The following is a 20339-nucleotide window of genomic DNA, read 5'->3' on the forward strand; positions in this document are numbered from 1 at the left end:
CAGGTTGCATCAACTTCACACTAGAACCACAGTTTATACACAAAAAAAATCACTATAGATATTGTGTATTTTATACATACAGTACCAGTCAAACGTTTGGACACACCTTCCCTTGAATGAGAAAATGTTGACTGGAAGTGTAAATGAATTTCTCTGAATGTGTAATATCTGTGTGCTTGTATATTGTACAGTACCATATTTAGCAGCTTTTGCAGCAGCAGCAGCAGCAGCAGGGTATTGTCCAGCTCCAACTCCTCCTGGTACAAAACCAGGTCCTACTCCTGCACCTCCTGTTCCTAACCCTGCTCCAGCTCCTCCTGCAACCCCTAATTGAGGGAAACAGGTTGCATTATTAATTTACCTTTAATGAAATATAACAATAGGTAAGATAAGGTAAGTAAGAAAATAGCTTTGGAATTATTTAAAAACTAGTCCCCACTCTTTCCCTTCCCCTGATATTTAGTCTATATGCAGACCTATGTGTTGGGATGTTTAGTATTTCAGAGTTTGTATGCTTGTTTATTGTACCGTATTTAGCAGCTTTTGCAGCAGCAGCAGCAGCAGGGTATTGTCCAGCTCCAACTCCTCCTGGTACAAAACCAGGTCCTACTCCTGCTCCTAACCCTGCTCCAATTCCTCCTGGAACTCCTAATTAAGAGAATAAAGTTAATTGTATAATTAGTTTACAGTTATAATAAAAACATAACAATGAATAAGATAAGGTAGGTGAAACATAGATTTATTATCAGAATCAGTTTATACACAAGGAAAAGTCTCAGAATGTGCAGTATTTGTGTGTTTGTATGCTTGTTTATTGTACCATATTTAGCAGCTTTTGCAGCAGCAGCAGCAGCAGCAGCAGCGGGGTATTGTCCAGCTCCAACTCCTCCTGGTACCAAACCAGGTCCTACTCCTGCTCCTCCTGCTCCTAACCCTGCTCCAATTCCTCCTGGAACTCCTAATTAAGGGAATAAAGTGAGTTGCATCATTAGTTTACAGTTATAATAAAAACATAATAATGAATAAGATAAGGTAGGTAAAAATAGATTTATTTTCAGAATCAGTGTATGCACAAGGAAATGTCTCTGAATTAGTATTTGTGCGCTTGTGTGTTTGTTTATTGTACCATATTTAGCAGCTTTTGCAGCAGCAGCAGCAGCGGGGTATTGTCCAGCTCCAACTCCTCCTGGTACCAACCCAGGTCCTACTCCTGCTCCTCCAACTCCTCCTGGAACTCCTAATTAAGTGAATAAAGTGAGTTGCATAATGAGTTTACAGTTATAACAAAAACAAAAACATTGAGTAGGATAAAGTGGGTGAAATTTATTATCAGAATCATATTTAGTTATATTTATCTCATGAGCATTATGGCCTAAAGTCCAGAAAGCATAAAGAAAACAATCACAAAAAAAGAACATCTTAAAGAAAATATCTTACCATATTTTGGGGGTTTGACTCCAGCACCAGCTCCATAAGCTATCAGAAAGCACCAAAATGTTTGTGACCGAGAATCCATTAGATCATATTGAATCATCATATAGGAAACAGTAGGAACACATCCATTGTACAAAATCTTTTGTCAACACTGATTTTTACAATTTACCTCCATAGCCGACACCAGCAGGAACCTGTCCTGCTCCCCCTGGGACTCCTGCTCCTCCTAGGCCTGCTCCTGGGACACCTGTTGGAGAGTGAGTGAAGAATCAACCTCACTTACACAGTTTAAGAATGAAATATTACAATTCTTTGATTTTATTTGTCAGCTATTGTCATTACAATTTTAACAAGAAAATTAACCTATTGATGCATTTAAGGAAAGATTTTGTTGCACATACAGTACCAGTCAAAAGTTTCACTTGAATGAGAAAGTGTGACCAAACTTTTGACTAGTACTGTATATATCAGTCTAGTCACACTGTATGACATGAACTGTAAAAGATAAGATCACAGTCTTACCATATTTAGGAGGTTTCGCTCCCGCTGCCAAAGCTGCAACACAACATGCCCAGCAGAGGTTAGATGAAAAATGATCTTATAATTTTGCCAAAGTAGTAAAATATCTGTCTCAGGGGCTTACATCCATATCCTGGTCTAAATGGGACTCCTCCAGGAACTCCTCCTGCAGCACCACCTGGATATACCCCTGCACCACCTGGACCTTTTATTAAAAAATAATCATGTAATAATGCACATTCACATAAAATTCTACTTGAGAGACTATTCATTTGGTCAGCAATATTTTTTTCTATTAAGAGTGTTAATTGTAGTTACCATATTTAGCAGCTTTAGCTGCAGCAGCAGCAGCAGCAGCAGCAGCAGCAGGGTATCCTCCAGCTCCCAGTCCTCCTGCCACTTGCTGTCCTGCCGCTCCTGTGGAAGACACATTTATGTCCATGTAAAGCTGGTGGTATGGTTTAGTTTAGTGAATTTGGGGAGAGTTTGCTGGCCATTAAATTTAGAGTAGTGGCAACAATTAAGAACAATTTATGGTCTTGTTCACCTGACCAGACTTTTTGAGACTTCCATGTGCACATTACATAAACACATGTAAGATTACAGCAACAGTATTTTATTTCACTTGCTTTGCATCTGAAAGTGTTATCAAGCAGACTCTATTAAACTTGCAGTAGTGGGTACCAGGGGGCCAGGTTTGAGTCCTGTCAAGACTGTTGAGTTGCTGGGCATTTCAAAGGTACTATAGTCTTGTCAAAGCTTAAAATAGACCATACAACAATCAGACTACTGCATTGGACCACAACTCCTCTGTGTCCAGTCTCTGCCCCTCTCAGGCTTCTTTACTGGCCTTACACTTCACTGGGTACTGCCGCTAAGAAGAATCAAAATCCAACCAGAGAAACATTGCAAGTTATGAATAGTAATCTACCATATTTAGCAGCTTTAGCAGCAGCCGAGTATGCTCCTGCTCCTCCCAATCCTCCTGCTCCTCCCAGTCCTCCTGCTCCTCCCAGTCCTCCTACGCCTCCCAGTCCTCCTACTCCTGTAAAAGACACATTTATTTAACAAGTCTTTTCAGGTAAAGCTGGTGTTGTGGTTAAAAATAGTAAATTTGGAGTGCATTTGCTGGCATTAACATCAAGTAAATACAGTAAGAACAAGAGGCTTTTGTTGTGTTATTGGGTGTCTATAGGTGCACTGTACTGTCCAAAAACAGACATATATATATATATATATATATATATATATATATATATGACACACCTGAGTAAAGCAGAAAAAAAGGTTTTAACAGAATTTTCTCTTTAGTTGACAAAAAAATGACCATACCATATTTAGCAGCTTTGGCAGCAGCAGCTCCTGCTAATCCTGCATGTCCTCCTGTCCCTCCTAGTCCTGCTTGTCCTCCTACTCCTCCTGCTCCTAGTCCTTCAGCACACATGACCAAGTGAGGGCAAGAAAAACAAAGCTTATAACCAAACAATTTTAAGTTAAAAAAAAGTGCTTTATGGTGTCAATGCCATTTATACACCATACCATATTTAGCCGCTTTGGCTGCTGGTGAATATCCACCAAGTGGTAATCCTGGACCTCCTCCTGGAACACCTCCTGGAACTCCTCCTGGTACTCCAAGTGGTGCTCCTCCTGGTACACCCCCTGGTACACCTCCTGGTACACCCCCTGGTACTCCTCCTGGTACTCCTCCTGGTACTAGTCCTGCCCAGGGGACAGCAGTGGAACAAACAGTTAAAATGTGTCAACATAAATTGAGAAGTTCTTCAAAACAAAAGGTAATGTGAAGTACTGGCAATATGTTTTTCAGCTACTTATAGGATGAAAGTAACTACGATGTTTGAGAATGTGGTTGTAAAAATGCTTCCATGATATGCAAAAATGTGAGAGTTCTCACCATATTTAGCAGCCTTGGCACCAGCCCCATAGCCTGCTGGAAAATATGAAAAGATGTGGAAGCATATGATAACATCAGTAGAAATTGAAATTTATGCATTTCTAGAGGTGAGGATCTAAGATTAACAAAGTTGTCTCAATATTTTCCACCACTGAACTGTTCTATGGGTTTTTTAGTCATGAGACCACTAGCATGGCTTTTGATTTTTAGTCTTGTTTTGTATGTCTTTTGCTAGATGTTATACCTCCTGGATACAGTCCACCAGCGCCAGGAACACCACCAACACCGCCAACACCTCCGACACCTCCCACACCACCAACTCCTCCAGCAACACCCAAACCTGAGCATAGAGCACATACTTCAGTCAGATACAAATGTGAACTAATGTTACACAACTTGCAAAATATTTTAATGATAGGAAAGTGTTGTCTTGGTTAGTGAATGTTGTAGATTACCATATTTGGCAGCTTTAGCTTGAGCAGGAGAGATGCCACTGGGCCCCACTCCTGAAGAAAAGAAAAACAACATGAGAGAGATTTTGGTCTTTTCTACCTTTCTACTCTGCATCAATTAACAGTATATTCATAAAAAAACACACACCAGTTCCAACAGGATATCCTTTCCCTCCTGGAAGTCCAGCTCCACCGGCTCCAAAGCCACCATAACCTGAAACATTGTAATGTGACACATCATTAACTCTTGGATTTCCATGATTATACCAAGTCTTTTCCAAAATGTGAAAAAGTATTTGTACCATAGGGAAGTTTGCCTCCTCCAGGTTTTGCTCCATAAGCACCTGAAGAGAAAAAGATGATGAGGCAGAATGCGTGTGCACACATGATCAGATCGACCATCATTTTAAAATCCAGTGTAACTGTTTTGAATGTCATTAATTTGACAATTACTCTAAGAATGTCCATATTCCTTTAAAATATATAAAAGCAACTGTTCACAATTACATTTAACCAATAAAGAGGTTAGTGAGTCCCAGTAAATGTTAAGATTTCAGCCAAGTAGGTCATTGCCACAGCACAATTATGCTTTTCAGCGAGTTTGCAAACAGTGAAGTTTGGTGTATTTTATGTGTTTTTTGATTCATAGCACCGCCTGGATCCAGAGAGACGCACGCATATTCAATGATTGATTCTTTGACTTGCTCATCGTTCATTTGTATCCTCTCTGCAGTAGTGCTCTATCTATCTATCTATCTATCTATCTATCTATCTATCTATCTATCTATCTATCTATCTATCTGTCTATCTATCTATCTATCTATCTATCTATCTATCTATCTATCTATCTATCTATCTATCTATCTAAGCAAATATGTGAGAAAATAACTTAAGACAGTACATTAAAGGCCTAACTGCCAATTCAGTGATTATATAACTGTACTATAACAATACAATCTTCTTTCTACAGGGGAATACTCGTACATGAACCTCTGAATATTCAGTTTCGTAAAACCTGTCATCTTTTCATTTATGGAATTTTGCAGCAACTTGGTGAGTTGGCAAGCTAGCTACATTGTGGCAAAGTTTAGTAGCAGCATTTTTCTCCTCTACTGTAGGGCTAGCAGCAGAGCAGCATTGCTGTGGGAATCTCTACAAAGCAGCCATGTTCTGTTTTTGGGGCCATCAGAAAATTGACAAATGGAACAAAATGAAAATAATCTTTCTGGGGCCCCAAAGACAGATCTCCCTCTGCAGAAACAATCAGTGATAAACCCACCATAGAAAACCTTAGGGTGGTACCCATAGAAGTGCCCATTGGTTATCAGGCCATAAGGCGAGTAAGACTGTCTTTATTCTGGAGAAAAAAGAACTGTAAGGTTCAAATACTCGCTATGAACAAATCAGTGAACGGACAAATGCAACCACCTGTAAACCACAGTTACTGTCTAGATTCAGATCACACCTTGAACTTTGGGTGTTTTGAGGGGGTATCCATGGAACACTCCTGGCTGTAACTGTCCACCATACCCGCGACCTGCTGTTAAGGGACAAAAAGTTTAAATCCTTACCAGCTAATACCAGTAATACAGACAAAAACACAAATAGGTTTTTTTTAAATACAGTAATAATCATAAAAAAGGCCTACCTGCTCCTGGACCTGTCTGTCCAACTGCATAAGAGAAATGACAACATCCAATCAGATGCACAGATGAAGGAAAATCAATGTTTGAACGCAAATACTAGAATTCTGACACTGAGAAAAACACAAGAAATGCTAAACAGAGCATAGCAGTGGACAAAGCTGCTTGAATACAACATGATAAAAATCCCCAGCGATAACTGACAGCTCATACAACACTTGGCTGAAAACACAATATACTCTGTTCAAATGTTTTATGATTCAGGTGAAAAGCAGATACTGGATCTCTTCCTGATTTAGTTTCATCTCATATACAAGGAAACTCAGGTTGAGAATACATGTAGGTGGTGACCTTTATTAAGCAAACTAACTTCTGTGGAACTGATGTTTCTAGCAAACAATAAAACTGTTTTATAGGATAATAAACTGTGCAGCATCGAGACAGGTCAGGCAGGAGGACTTGGGCAAGGAGATCTAAGAGGAGTGCACTAGGAAGGAGTCCTACACATTGACTCTTACAGTTCAAGGTGTTAGATTGATTAAATTGGTCTAAATATAAGTTTAATGAAATATTCCTAAATATAGATCCTTCATGTGAGTGCTGTGGGCTTTTTCCAGCACCGCTGGCTCAGATGTTCTGGACATGGTCTAATCAAGTTACAGGAGAAACACTTTTCAAATATAATTATGAGTTTTGAATAGGCCTATTTGTTTCCTCTCGACATTTTGGCTGCAAAATTTGGTGTTACAGACTAAAGTCTAATATTGTGAACCAGTTGTGTATATTGTATTTTTGTATTTTATATTATTTCGCTTTGAGCTGCTGTGCTCCCCATATTCATATTACTTTAACAGGCAATAAAAATTGTGTTAAAAAATAAAATGCAAGTGTTATTCAATTCCAATGAGATAAATTCAAAATCAGCCAACACTCATGACTAAAATGCTACACCTTACCTGATTTGGGAGTCAGGCCAGTGCCAGTGGCTACTCCTGGCAGAACTCCACGTCCACCAAACCCTGAGGGAGCCATAACCAATCACAGAACAGCCACATTAAATACTTGTAAAGTGCTTGTTTGCAAAACCAGTGACAATCCACATAATAAAAGACAATAGCAAGTGTCAGTATAGTGTCTGAGATGAATCAATGAAAGTGACACACCTTTTCCTGGTACCAATCCACCTTGGTAAAGTCCTGGCACACCAACACCTGCCACAACCAATGAGAGGACAGAACTGCACTTTTCATTCCATATTCAAATATGTGCAAATGATCTGGCATGCAAACGAAGGCGTAGCTTTGTTTTCTGTGTGGATTCATGACAACAGGTGCTGCTGACATGTTACAGAATTATTTTTCTTTTCTTTCAGAACTGTTTTGTTTAAAATTATTTCGAAACTGAGTTGAGTAATCTAGGTCTTGTAAAGAAATGCTTCGAGTATAGTGTTACGGATGAAGCTGATTTAAACAAAAGGCATATTATCTCATTCTCACATAAACATGGCCAACATAACACTGCAGACCCTTAATTTGTAAAACATCATTAGTATATTTAAAAAACAAACTACAAAACCTGGCAGTTTCGCGGCTTTCTTTCCCGCTCCAACACCAGCACCTCCTGGGAGGCCTGTCTGAGGAAGGACAGGGGCTGGAAAAAAAAAGATGAAATGTTATGTTACTCCAAGGGAGTAAGACAAACAATTTAACACAAGCTGGAGCAAACATCACATTCGCTTTTCAAAGAAAACAGAGCAAAATAAAATTATAAGATGAGAAAACGGGAAGGGTTATGTGATGTGCTTGTGTGTCTTGCCTCCAGCAGGCAGTGCGGCTCCAGTTCCTGTTCCTCCTGGCACTACTCCTGTTCCTGTTCCAAGGCAAAGTGTTCAGATATAAATATAAACTCTATGAAAACAATTTAAGGTTTAAATGTTATACATCTGTGAACATTACTTAAGAAAATCTTGTATTGTGAGTTACGTTGTTATACATCCCATGGCCACTAGAGGGCCCTGTGAAAAAGCCATAATGAACAGGTTTATGCATCGTGCCAGTTTGACCTCTTCAGCAGGGAGCCAGATACCTACACTGACCATTGGTATTAAGAGCAGCTAATTGGACCCTTCTAGTCTGTCATCACTCCATGATCAAAAGCAACATGGCTGACTTTTAATCTAATCAAGAGAGGCAGCCAGTATGCATGGCATTTGCCTTGCCTCATCAAATGCCTCATTTCTTTGGCTATCCCCTCATGCAGGAAATGAGCTGTCAGCTTCACTTGTAAGGGAGCTTGGCAGCAGGATAAAACACAACCGTTTATTTGTTTAAACCTTTTTATTTTCATTTTTTAATCTTAAATTCCCCATACTTTGCCGGACAGACGTTGCGCACTGCCTCTAAGTATGTGGCCTGGGAGATTAGGTGAGGAAAAGTTTGGCAAGGGAAGGTTTTGTTTTATCTGTGCTCTTTCAGAGGAATGACATGTTATTTTGAGCATCATGAAAAGAGCACTGACTGATTCTAGAGACTAAAGTTTTGTTACTGCCAACCAATACTTAAGAGAAGGCTCTTTGCCATAGTGAAGTCCTGGTAATGATTGGACCCTCCGGAGTCCATGTTTAATCAGCCCGCCTAATTAAAAGCAAATCACGCGCACATACAAGCACAGACTTTGAGGTCACGCTGGCTCCACTGAAGTACAAACTGTCTAAAGTTTACAGGTACATGATAAAAATGTACATTTCTGTGCCAAACTCTGTTTTTCGTGAGTTAGCATTAATGTGAAACATTCGTTTTGGCTTTCTCCTAGCATGCATGCATGCAGATGTATCAGTATTGAGCACACTTTAAGTTTGTGCAATGGTCTGTCATCAGGCCAAGAATGAGCTTACCTGCTCCTGGTAGCAGAGGGCCTCCAGCACCTGTGTTTAGGACAACAAGAACAGTATTCATTTGTAACAGTATTCATCAGAAAAACTGTTCTCAGCCTGGGACAATGCTTGAACAGAAGTTGAATATTTGACTAGTTGAGACTCATAATCCCTTCCTGAGCAAAGCAGGAGGTCATCCCTGGGCAGGTGACCACAAAAGCCTGCGTGATATGTAAGTAAACATAGTTAATGTATATGATTTCTATATTGATAACTGATGCTTCATGTATGAATTTTCAAGCACTGGAGTTTGCAATAAAGCACACAAAAGCTCTTTTAATGTCCAGAAGAAGTGATCTTTCTGGTTCTAAAGCTAAATTCTTCATCTCAAGCTCCACTCCACTTCTGCAAAAATGCTCACAATCCCAAATGGAAATTTTAGAGCTAAAGTTAGGGACCTGGGATTTTAGACATATTTACTGTGACTTAGAAGGGAAAGTTTGCCACATGATATCACTGCAACCAAACAACTCAAAACAAGCAAGTGGAACATGTTCAGCGTCTGGTGCACAGACAATATTCCATACTGTCATTGTGTTTGATGATCCCCAGCTTCTAGTAAAATTACTTGGCCTTAAGCAACAAACAGTTTTTGAGGAAATGCTTGGTTTGAATTCAAGGAAAAAGCGCTCCACTGTGTGTGATATGTTCACCTGTTGTTGCGTCCAATGGAAGCATCCATTAACAAAAGATGCCAGGATTCGAATCTACAGTAAACAGCTGAAGCACGTGTCTGTCTCCGCAAAATGCACTGAACTAACATCAGTTGTCTGGGTTCTGCTGTGTGCTGGTGTAATTGACTTATCAAAAAATAATAGCTTTTTTTTCATTAGCCATCTGCTTTACCTCTTTTAGCAGCCTTCTGTCCAGCCCCTGGGAAGAAGCCCCCAGTGCCACCATATCCTCCATAACCACCTAAATGAAACAAAGGGGCAAAGGTGAGTGAACATGCTGGCTTTTAGTGTAATGTAAACTTTCAAAAACATTTGACATTGTTGGCGCGAAACCTCAGTGTGTGCTCTTTGGTTCTTCAGATATTACGCTGAAAACCAAATGTCAACTTAGTGTTACACTCACACAAACCACGAACTCCAGTTTCAGTTTCAGGCTTCAAGTACTCACCTACTCCAAGGCCCCCAGCTCCAAGACCACCAACTCCTAGACTGCCATAACCTGAATAGGAAAGAAATCAACCACTCAGTCTTACATCAGAACATTTTCAAGGACCTGCAAGGACTACACACTGTACATCTCAAAAAACAAAGCACACAAAATATGACACAATATCATATGTGCCTAATTAAGTTTGATTGAGAACACTCACATTTATGTTTCTAGAGCCAAGGTCTGAACCTTGGGCGAAGGGGAAAGAGCTGAACCCACTGACTAAGAAACATGATAGACATAAGATCAAAAAGGGTTGTCCATCTGGTTATGTTGTATTCTAAACACTGGAGGGAGCAGTCTGATCTTTCTGTGACCAAGAGCTGCAAACTAATCTATGGGTGTCAAAAGCCTTTGGCTTGACTTGACGCATGAATAAAGTCATATCCCAGCTTGGATATCCGCTTGCTGACAACAAAAAATGCGAGAAGAAGATAAGGAAATGGAAAAAGTGTGTAAAGAGGGGAATGACATGGAGTAAACTGTTCACCACCTGCTCATAGATTAAAAGAGTATTATAGATCCTTAAAATTAGTATCTAATGGGCCAAGGGAGCCCATTGAACAGGCAAAGTTCAGGATAACATTCAGAGAATATTAAACTTACCTTATGATTTATCTTAGCAATGAATCTTGAAATGTGCATATTTACATGTGCCATTGGGTGACTCAAAATTGGACACTACTTTAATCGTAAGGCTGAAGGAAACCGAGTATCAATTAAAAAGTAAAGAAGACATCTGTCAATAGGAGTTGTAGAATTAGTTTTCCTTACATTCTTTACCTTTGGCAGAAAACTGAAAACATAAAAATTGCTATAATTCAAGTAAAATAGAGTATATACAGTATATGAAAAAAGTAAGTGAGGGATGGCTATTACTGACAGCAAGATTCATTGAGTGGAACTAAAGTATCTCCAGATACAGTCAAAGTGATGTTTTTGGGCTAACATACAGGATCCCGTGATTAAGAACATGGATCTCAGTGCTGTATTAAAAGAAGCTGTGTGTCGAACAAGCTCTCCGATCAGAGACAAATATGTTGGAGTACTTTTTGAAACAAGAAGAAATTCAAACGCTGCCAACAAATTAGTCCACCAAGGAACTTGTTTTCATCAATACTTGTAAGCCAAAAAATCTGGGGTGAGAACAACGAAGCATGGGAAACAAGCTGGACAAGAGAAAGAGAGAGAGACAGATCAGACAGGAGGGTGAGAGCTCGGAGTCTGTCCAGCAATTTGCTGGGTGCAGGTAATGATACTGACGAGGAGCAGGAATGTGCTGGGAGAGAGACAGAGAGAAAGATGGAAGTGTGGAGTTTCTTGACCTAGTCAAAACAAATGTGGGCACTGGCCTCGCCAAGGGCTTGGAAAACACACTTGAGTATGCAATGTGAGCCCAGACGCTAACCTAAGCATCCTTGCGATAATCCATCTCCTTCAAAGCTTTCAGTGTGAGTCTCCTCCATTACTCAACTATCCCCAGACACGCCACACAAGTAATAACAACCGTAATCAATTCTTATATAAATCAGACTGACCCAGGGCTTTCCCTTTTCCATTGTTTCTCAGGCTGACACGAGAAATCTGTCTCATTTGTCTCCTTTTTATCAGTGTGCTCCACATACCACAGAAGGAGCTGACAGGAAATTGACACAAAAGTAGTTACAAGATATTTGGAGCATTGCGGATGCCTTAAGTCCATCAGTCTAACGTAAAATGTTTCTTTAATTCAAACTGTAGAGGTCTAGTCTTCCCATCAGATCATTAGTTTCCCTGGGTAGTCTGAGGTGTATGTGTATCAGTGAGTGTTGGAAATATAGAGCACAGTGTGCGCAACAGAGAGATTATGCATTTCAATGGGAGAGAAACATGAAAAGAGAGTGAAGACAGGCAGTACTGTGGAGACTCTTAGCTTGTGCATCCATCATCTGGCCCACCTGTGCTCACATGTGCATGACCCAGCCTGGCTCTTGCAGTCGAGCTCAGGGTCGACCAGCACCTGCCACGTTGAGCTCAGCTTTTTGATTTGAGATCAGGAGACAAAATGCAGACATGCAGAAGTCAGCCTGTAAGCTCATGCGTCTGTGTGTGTGACCATGAGTGCAGGCCTTGGGCAGACACGAGGTTTAGATAAGAAAGAAAAGAAAAGAAAATGTCTGTGGTTCTGACATCACTAGACATTGGGAAAATAAAACGCTCTCAAGTAAAAAATATTACCCTGGAGGTTGTGTATTTTCAGTTTCACAGTGAGAGGACACGCTAACAAAATCTGGACTTTTGTCGGTTTGGCATCTGTTCACTGATTGTATACAGTATTTGGAAGATGGAAGGTTGAATTTTCGTACAAAAGCTCTCTGTTTAGTCATATTTACATCATCTTGTCAGCCCAAACAAGCATGCTTTTGTTGGACTACTATTACTAGAGCACGTCAGCTCACACAAATAGACCTGTCTTAGCTCACACATTATTGGAAGCCTACACCAATGTTGTTTGTTGTCATGAACCACACACATGGAAAGTCTGCGCCATGACCCTGATATCAAATCATAGCTTTTCTTTGGTGCTGCTCCCAGTATTTTGCTGATTGCTGACAAGTTGAAGGATTTCTGTACACCAATGTAGTGGCTAATTTTCTCGGTGACCCTCAAGGCATAATGGGAAGCCCGAGAGACCACTTGAAACCCTGACTGCCTTTGGACCACAGACAGAGGAACCCAACGAAAAGGTCAATGCTCTGAACACAAGATGGAAGGGACAGAAATCCAATACTACACAGGAGAGAGAACTGGGGGCCAAGGAAGTTGGAAGGTAAGTGATGCAGGACCGCAATGCATCATAGTTTCCCTCAATTTAGATTTCCAAAAAAAAGTTGACAGAAACATTGTTTAATAGCCAGTTTCCATTCAGAAAAGACCACTAGCTTTCACAGCTGCGCAGTGACAAGTGCATCAGCAGGTTGTTGAGGTGAAATTTGGGATGGTGTGGTGGTGAATAATTGAGCGCCGCCCAACAGTGGTGATTCATTTGTGGTGACTGGTTTAAGAATGATCTCAGTTAGGGTACGCATGTAATCGAATGTCTAGACCTCCTCTGACAAAGAGGGAGTCTTGTTTTCAGAGAGATGAAAATGTGATGAGGGACAGGTTGCCATATTCATTACCTCCTGCTGTATAATGTCGTGAGCTTTGGTATTAAAACTGAAGACTGACATTAGAGTAAAACTGGCCAGACAGCGTGGCTAGTTCTTTCAGTCACCAGTCATGTTCTCAAACTCAGGTCCAGCACAAGTGATGGATATGAGCCAGAGCGAACAGAAATATCTGGTTTCAATCTCACAATTGAAACGTCTTGCTCATTCTCCACTGGGGTTAGGTAAGGTAATCATCTATTTCAGAACCCGAGGAATACAAGACATTAATCAAAACACTGTCCTCGGCCCTCAGTCTCTTTCTCTTACTCTTGTTCTCCCTGTTTCTCCATCATTTTCTCTTTTCTTTTGCTCTTTCCTCTCCAGTCGGTGTCAAAGGGGTTGCGCCGACCAGACATGAGGTGTTAATAGCAGCAGCCAGAGGAAGCCAAACGTGAGAAGTGAAAGATGGATTTGCTTGCCTCTCTCCATCTCCTCCCTTTTCCTCCCCCTTTCCCATTTTCTCTGCTTCGTGAACCAGCTGGGCCTGGTGAAGGGTTTAATTTAAGAGAGCTAAGAATTCCATGGCAGGGATCCACTGTAACTGACGGCAGACGCGCCGAGAGCAGACTTCGGAGCTGCAGCTCTGGAATGTCCAGGAAATTTTGGGGATCTGTTTTTCACTGTATTCTTTGTTTTAGCTTATATTTAACCAGGGAAGTAGTCTAAGAACAAATGTTTGTGTAAAGAAAGACAGTGTAAAAGAATTACAACTCAGACATCCCTTTACAACTGTCATCAGAGTTGTAAAACTGACAGGCATGTCACAGAAGAATGACACATCTTGAGTCTTGTGTTCAGCTTGCTGTATAAACATTACAAACCATTCAACCACAAACATACAAAAGGTAAAGGGTAGTTGCAAGAAGCACAGAGGTGTGCTATGGCAAAGAAAATGATGCAATTTCTGTAATGTGATGGAAAATCTTTATGATAACTTCATCTTCAAAGACTGTGGGAGGTCTCCAGAGAATCGACCTTTTACCGTGATTGACAGGCAGATTCTGTTCTTCGGCTGTGGTCCCATATAAATTTTCACTTTGAAAACAAAGCCCATCATTATGTCCTTCACAGCCATGACACCAGATTTTTATCAGTATCACATTATCACACTGTTCCACTTCCAAGTTGGTGGATAGATTGCATTCTTACGAGGTGACGCAGGATAAGCTGGATGATAGCAGAGTGATGCGAGATGTTATAGTGATTCCAGATCGCGTGAGACAAGAGGAGACACTGAAGCTCCCCCTGCTGCCTCTCCCCTCCCTCTCCTGTGACCTCCCCTGCTCCTTGTCACTTACAGGTTCTCTGTGCTGTCAGTCACGGCCACCGAGCTTTGAGAAGCAGAACTAGTCACATGTTGGACTAATTAAGTATTCACACTGTCACACCACTACACACAAAATCTCTCCCCCGCTGGCTGGTGTGAGCCAGCCGACTTTGGCGGCAAGCCTTTTATTGTTTTCGCTTTCCTTTTCCATGCAGTCATTGACACTATCAATGAGAGGTCTCAGAGCCTCAGCCTCCCTCCTTGCCAGATAACCCCAAGTGCACAACTGTCAGAGCTCCTACAGACAAACAGGGGAAGGGTCTCAGATTGCCTCATTCTTTTTACATTTCTGCTTTTGGGAAAACATCCAGGTAAAAATCTATGTAATAAAACTGGACTTACAAACTGTTAAGTTGGTGTACTTAGTCATTGCTGTAATGGGTGGCCAGTTTTACTTTTATAAGGGGCACTTGCATCATACTAAAAAGGATAGTTCGGTTTTGTTATGTGGTAAGCACTTACACTGATGAATCAACTTTGGAGGGTCTCACCAACCCACACACTTGGGCATCAGAACACACACACTTCATCTCTGAGGCGGGGAGCAATTCTTGCAAATGGCTCAAAATTAACAGTAAATGTAAGAGTAACCATTCGTATGTGGATTACAAGCACTGCCACCACGCCAAATCTGGCTGCCTTGCCCAGTGACGTCTGCTGCTGACTGACCTCACCAGCCTGAGTCCTTGAGAGTCTCTCACCTCAGCACAAATCTGAAAAGACATGCCTTATTTCAAATACATCTGTGTAAAGACATCACTGCTGTTCTTTAATTCAAACTGTGCTAATTTGGACACCATATCCACTGAGTTTGTGATATCATTATTTATGCTACAACTCATACAGAACAGAGCATGCTATAAGCTTTCAATCCAACCAAACAACTCTCGCTTTTGCTTGTTTCTGTGAGAGTTGAGAGGCTGTGCTATTCTACTTTTTATCCTCCTCTAAAGGAATGTCACAGTTGCTCCGCCAACACTGAGCCCCTGGATATGTCTGAAGAGTATCCCTAACCCCAGTGCTCATACCATCACATTTTGGCTTGGCGCACACACTCACAGCATGTACTGTAAAGGCACGCAGATAAGGCAGAAGCACACTGCAAGCATTAGAGTATAGTACACAGAGTACACGTGCACTTAGGGAATCCAGTTTTGAAAAACTGCAAATTTCTGGCCAGTATGTACAATGTCTAGAGAAGATCAATTGTGCAAATGATACATAGGGCAAGAAAACCAGTTAACAAATGCAGCCTTTGGCCATGGTATGTAGAATTGGCCAAGTGTGTTTCCTCTCCCAGATGGTCCACATATGCAACTAACTGCCCTTCCACTGAATACTTTTCTGACAACTCAGGGTTGGGAAAAAAGACCATTGTTCAACAGGTCGGCTCAACTCAGAACATGCACATTAAAACATTGACGTTAGATTCATCGAGTCAGCCTTAAAAGCACTTTCCAAGTTCTTCCGTCATTATAATGGCTATGATCATAGTGCAGCCATCTGACACATTTCACTATGGCAAACATGTGGGATACAATAGGATGGAAAACAAGAAGATAAATTGTGTCATTGACCGCTGAAAAGCTGTTGTAAAAGGTAATTGCAGGGTAGAAGGAAGGAAGAAGGCCTATAGGTCTAAAGTCATTTAAACACCATTCATCTTCATAAGGCATTTAGTCCAGCACTGGGACCTGACAAGTATTGAGAAATAGAGGAAAAACAAAACATTTTACTGGGGTTAGATACTTTGGGTGACACACATTATTTCAAAATATACTTTAAAAATGAGGAAAACCCCGCTGGGAACATAAGATTTAATAGATACTAATATGAGAATGAATGACATTCGAGGACACCTTTTGCAGTGACTTTCTAAATGATGATGGATGAGTCATGCGAGCGCTCTGATGCTAGAAAGGCTGGAAAGATTCAAGTTAACAAAATTTATTCAGGCAATAAAACATGTACTGTTGCCTAGATGGACACATTTTTGACAGGGAAGAAAATAAAAACAGGTGAGGTTGTTCGAGCCAACATGAAAATATGTAGATATCTATCTCGCTCTCAAGTTCATTGCCTTTATACTGTAGCGGGAGTCTCTTGTGTCTTTTATGTCTAAAAACATGCTTCAATTTACATGTTGGGTTGCATGAATTTTTTGCAGCTTCTGAGGTGCGGCATGACACAAAATTTGAGAACACTGATCTTCTGTAAATGGACTTATTAACTCTTCGACTCAGTCAACCAATCAATTTTATTTAAATAGCGCCAAATCACAGTAGAAGTTATCTCAGGGCCCTTTTCACATAGAGTAGGTCTAAACGGGACCTCGGATCTAACAGACTACAGTCCATTTCTATCACTGATTACAACCAGGTCGTTCAACCGGCCATCTGTCTTCATGGAGTGAAATTTCTCCATGACTATATAAACAACACTTAGGCTGTACTGCCAGATGGACAAGGATAATGGTCCATGCTCCAGACCTACAGTACTGGCAAACAGAGCAGGGGAGAGGTTGTCAGAGCATGCCAAAGGATGGCTCATTAACTCATACAGTGAACATGGGAAAAATATACATTGGTGGTAACATTCTCACTATAGAAAAACTACACAATCATGACACAGAGCAGGTTGGTGAAAGGCCGGGGGGCTGCTATTGAGTCATAGTCAAAGTATTGGTTCAATTTGGGGAGAATAATAATAATAATAATAATGATATTATAAACTGTAATGTGTGGCATGCATGACTCATTGGACAACAATAAAAACTAATAAAGGCTTTATCTTATCTTGCTTGACTCTGATATCATTTATATTCTTGAGATGAATTAGTGAGATTATGGAAGACACTAACGACAACATCTGGTGACATCATCCAAGAAAGATTGTTTGGAAAACAACATTTCCAATATGAACAAACAAGCTGTGTTGGCTGTTCGTGTATATTGGGTGGGCTGAGTTGAGTGTGGGGGTGGTGTGGCTCTGATACAAAAAAAAAAAAAAATCATTTCCTCTGCAGACAGTTTAGATTCCAAGATACCGAAAGTTTGATACTAAGACTCGGTGTAAAACAGATTGAGGAGACTAGGAGGAAAGATATGTAGGTGGGTATAAATCGAGGAAAATGCCATCTTTCATATAGTGTCTAAATAAGCAGCACTTAATTTAAGGTGTGTGTCTGTGTATGTGGCCAGAAGGGATACAGTATCTCCCCAAAACAGTATCAGGATACAGGATAGTATTTATGTGTCTATGTGTGTGTGCACATGTGCTCACACTTGTAATAACACGCATATGAAGATCACAAATATATTTACATACACTCTGGGTCAGCCACATTCGCAGGCAGATGCTTCCACTCTCTGACAGCTCAGAGGACAGGTCTGAGCTGCGGTAATAAAAAACATGTGTGCTCCAGAAGACGAGACCTCTTCCAAGCTCATCTTCTTTTGGCTAAACACTTTCATCCTCACCTCAATCTATCAGTCTCCTCTTTTTCAGCAAGCTGTCTAAGCATGTGTGTCGCATATAATGCTACGTGTGTTTGTGTGTGTTAGTGGTTTATGAGTATGACATATATTCAGTATGTATGCAAGAGTTATTGGTCTTTTCTGTCCTCTTTGCTTTCACCCTGTCTCTTCTCTGTCCTCCCTTTTGCATTTTACCTTTCCATTTCCCCACCTATCCTCAAATCTTCCTGTTGTGAAGCAGGCAAGTACACTTTGTGCCTCTTCAAACAATATGAACCAGAAGGTTAGAAGGTGAACCAGAAGAATCAGATGCATCGATGGGCTGTGCATTTCAAATCACAGAAAGGTGCTCATAATATTCAACACCTTGTAAAATGGTGCTTCAGTGGTGAAAATAACCATTTTCCCAGTAGCTGCACATGAGCAATATTCCTAGCAAAAGCTGTAAAGTGAACACCAGCTTCAAAATAGACTCAAGAGTTGCCAACAGGCTGTGAAAACTCCAGACCTGCCCACGTATTTTCTGCAATGAGAGGCTACACCTGTCTGAGCTACTGCAGACTGGCCTGACCTTGCAGAAAGCGTAGGATCCAAGATTTCAGAACAAAACAACTCGCAGACATGTAGTTGCATTAACCAATGTAATCCATCATCTTAAATTACATGTGTATTGCAGTCCAAGCATCTTTCCAAACATGATTTAATCTTGCACCTAATAGATGGGACTACTTTCACAATTTTTCCATTACTTCGTATTGTTATGTTTATTTAATGGTAATGGGGAGGCAATATGAAACTAAAAGCATTAGAGAAAAGCTTTCCTGTCCAAAGATGAGCAATACCCTCTTCACATACAGCGAGTAAGGACTATATACACTCAGTTGCCACAACTGGTCTGCAATAAATCCTTCCCTCATAAGGGTTTTCTTTAAAAAAAAAAAAAAAAACAGTTTAAGAGAGTTTTTGTGATGCTGTTTAGTTATATTGGATCATACTGAAAAACATTTCTTACATTTAGTCTAACCTTATTGATTTAAATGGGATGGACAAAATATTAATAACCCAGTTGTGACTACTGTATTTCATCCAGCTACTGTATGATACGTACAGTATAATCTCAGCAGTGGGAAACTAAAAGAGACTGTAATTATATAATTTTTCATTACTCTTGGATTGATTGATGTCAGTTTCCGACAGTGAGAGAAAGTTGGACACACAGTATGTTGTGTTTCTATCGTCTTTGGGAGGCAATTTGGGAGGCAAGCTCAGCTTGGACACAAACTGTAGATATCCCACCCAGACACATCCTTCTTCAACTTAAAACAGACTGTTGTAATGTTAAAACAAGACTACAACAACAGCAAAAACAGTAACCTTTATGTTTCTTGTTAGCTGCCTTCACACTGCCTGAAAGTGATGAGGCTAGTCTGCGAAAGCCAAGTTTTGGCAATCACAGCATGAATTGAATCCACCTTTGCTTGAGGGAACAGGAAAGAAGACAGTGTTCAACAGCTGTTCACAAAGACAAAGTTCCCCTTTCCAGCTTTCAGTGTATTGTCAAAGCTGGATGCTGACAGGCTTCACAATTAGTGTAACATTTACAAGGTCTTGCATGAGCTACGCTGCAATTCAGTGCAGTCACGCTACTCACATCGCCAGCTGCTGTTCTCCATTACTGGCCAGGCAAGGTGCGTATCAGTGGAATGCAATGTCACTGCTTGGCTTCCACATAAGAATGAATGGCAGCTCCTTCGACGTGTGCAAGTTCGTGTACAAGTTCTAAGACTGGTTCATCAGTGTTTGCGTGTGTCTCTTTAGCAACCGAATCACTGTCACAATACTTAATATATTAAAGATTAGTAAAAAAGGTCAACAATTTTTCATTTGCTGGCAGGACATAATTTCTTTTGGCATGTTTTCTGTGACACAAGCCAAACACTGAGTAACTGATGCAAATGGATTCAACCTGCCATTGTGTGAGGCTTACATGCTGGTGAACTTTTAGATGTACGTTTGCATAGTAATGGAAGCTTTATACTTGTAAGGTATGTAGAAAGGTTTCATATCCAAATTTGGATGGATGCTGTCACTGATATAAAAAGTCACCACTGATGGAAACCAACATTCAGAGATCACTGAACAAATAAATTGTAATTGTAAATTTAAGCCTCTCTCATTTCAAAAATGTTTAAAATAAGGTGACTGTAACTGTTGCCTCTGTGTTAGTACTGAGTATGGAAGGGAGCACCCCTACCCAAATTGCTCTAATTTTGAAAGTTAGTTTTTCTT

The 20339-nt window shown here is 40.5% G+C and overlaps 1 protein-coding gene across 25 annotated transcripts in view; it reads right to left on the minus strand.

Annotated features, from left to right (window-relative positions):
• Positions 1-20339, minus strand: part of elna (elastin a) — a 91051-nt gene that overhangs the window by 15298 nt on the left and 55414 nt on the right. For 17 of the 25 annotated variants that reach the window (XR_006096474.1, XM_042413587.1, XM_042413586.1 and 14 more), the window contains 26 exons: positions 10015-10065; positions 9739-9807; positions 8854-8883; positions 7776-7829; positions 7536-7610; positions 7124-7171; positions 6917-6979; positions 5966-5989; positions 5783-5857; positions 4620-4661; positions 4466-4531; positions 4321-4371; positions 4110-4205; positions 3866-3901; positions 3493-3672; positions 3286-3384; positions 2885-2998; positions 2272-2370; positions 2078-2158; positions 1957-1989; positions 1604-1681; positions 1438-1476; positions 1127-1237; positions 821-958; positions 529-648; positions 195-326 (listed from right to left, as the gene is read on the minus strand). Coding sequence is in view for 24 of the 25 variants with exons in the window: in XM_042413587.1 (XP_042269521.1) it covers positions 195-326; positions 529-648; positions 821-958; positions 1127-1237; positions 1438-1476; positions 1604-1681; positions 1957-1989; positions 2078-2158; positions 2272-2370; positions 2885-2998; positions 3286-3384; positions 3493-3672; positions 3866-3901; positions 4110-4205; positions 4321-4371; positions 4466-4531; positions 4620-4661; positions 5783-5857; positions 5966-5989; positions 6917-6979; positions 7124-7171; positions 7536-7610; positions 7776-7829; positions 8854-8883; positions 9739-9807; positions 10015-10065 (2004 nt within the window). In the remaining variant the exon portion in view is untranslated. The remainder of the gene's footprint in view (positions 1-194; positions 327-528; positions 649-820; positions 959-1126; positions 1238-1437; positions 1477-1603; positions 1682-1956; positions 1990-2077; positions 2159-2271; positions 2371-2884; positions 2999-3285; positions 3385-3492; positions 3673-3865; positions 3902-4109; positions 4206-4320; positions 4372-4465; positions 4532-4619; positions 4662-5782; positions 5858-5965; positions 5990-6916; positions 6980-7123; positions 7172-7535; positions 7611-7775; positions 7830-8853; positions 8884-9738; positions 9808-10014; positions 10066-20339) is intronic. The other 8 variants (XM_042413581.1, XM_042413594.1, XM_042413595.1 and 5 more) reach the window with 8 other exon arrangements.

The sequence above is a fragment of the Thunnus maccoyii genome, chromosome 6, assembly GCF_910596095.1.
Source record: "Thunnus maccoyii chromosome 6, fThuMac1.1, whole genome shotgun sequence".
In the NCBI taxonomy this organism is placed as follows: domain Eukaryota; kingdom Metazoa; phylum Chordata; class Actinopteri; order Scombriformes; family Scombridae; genus Thunnus; species Thunnus maccoyii.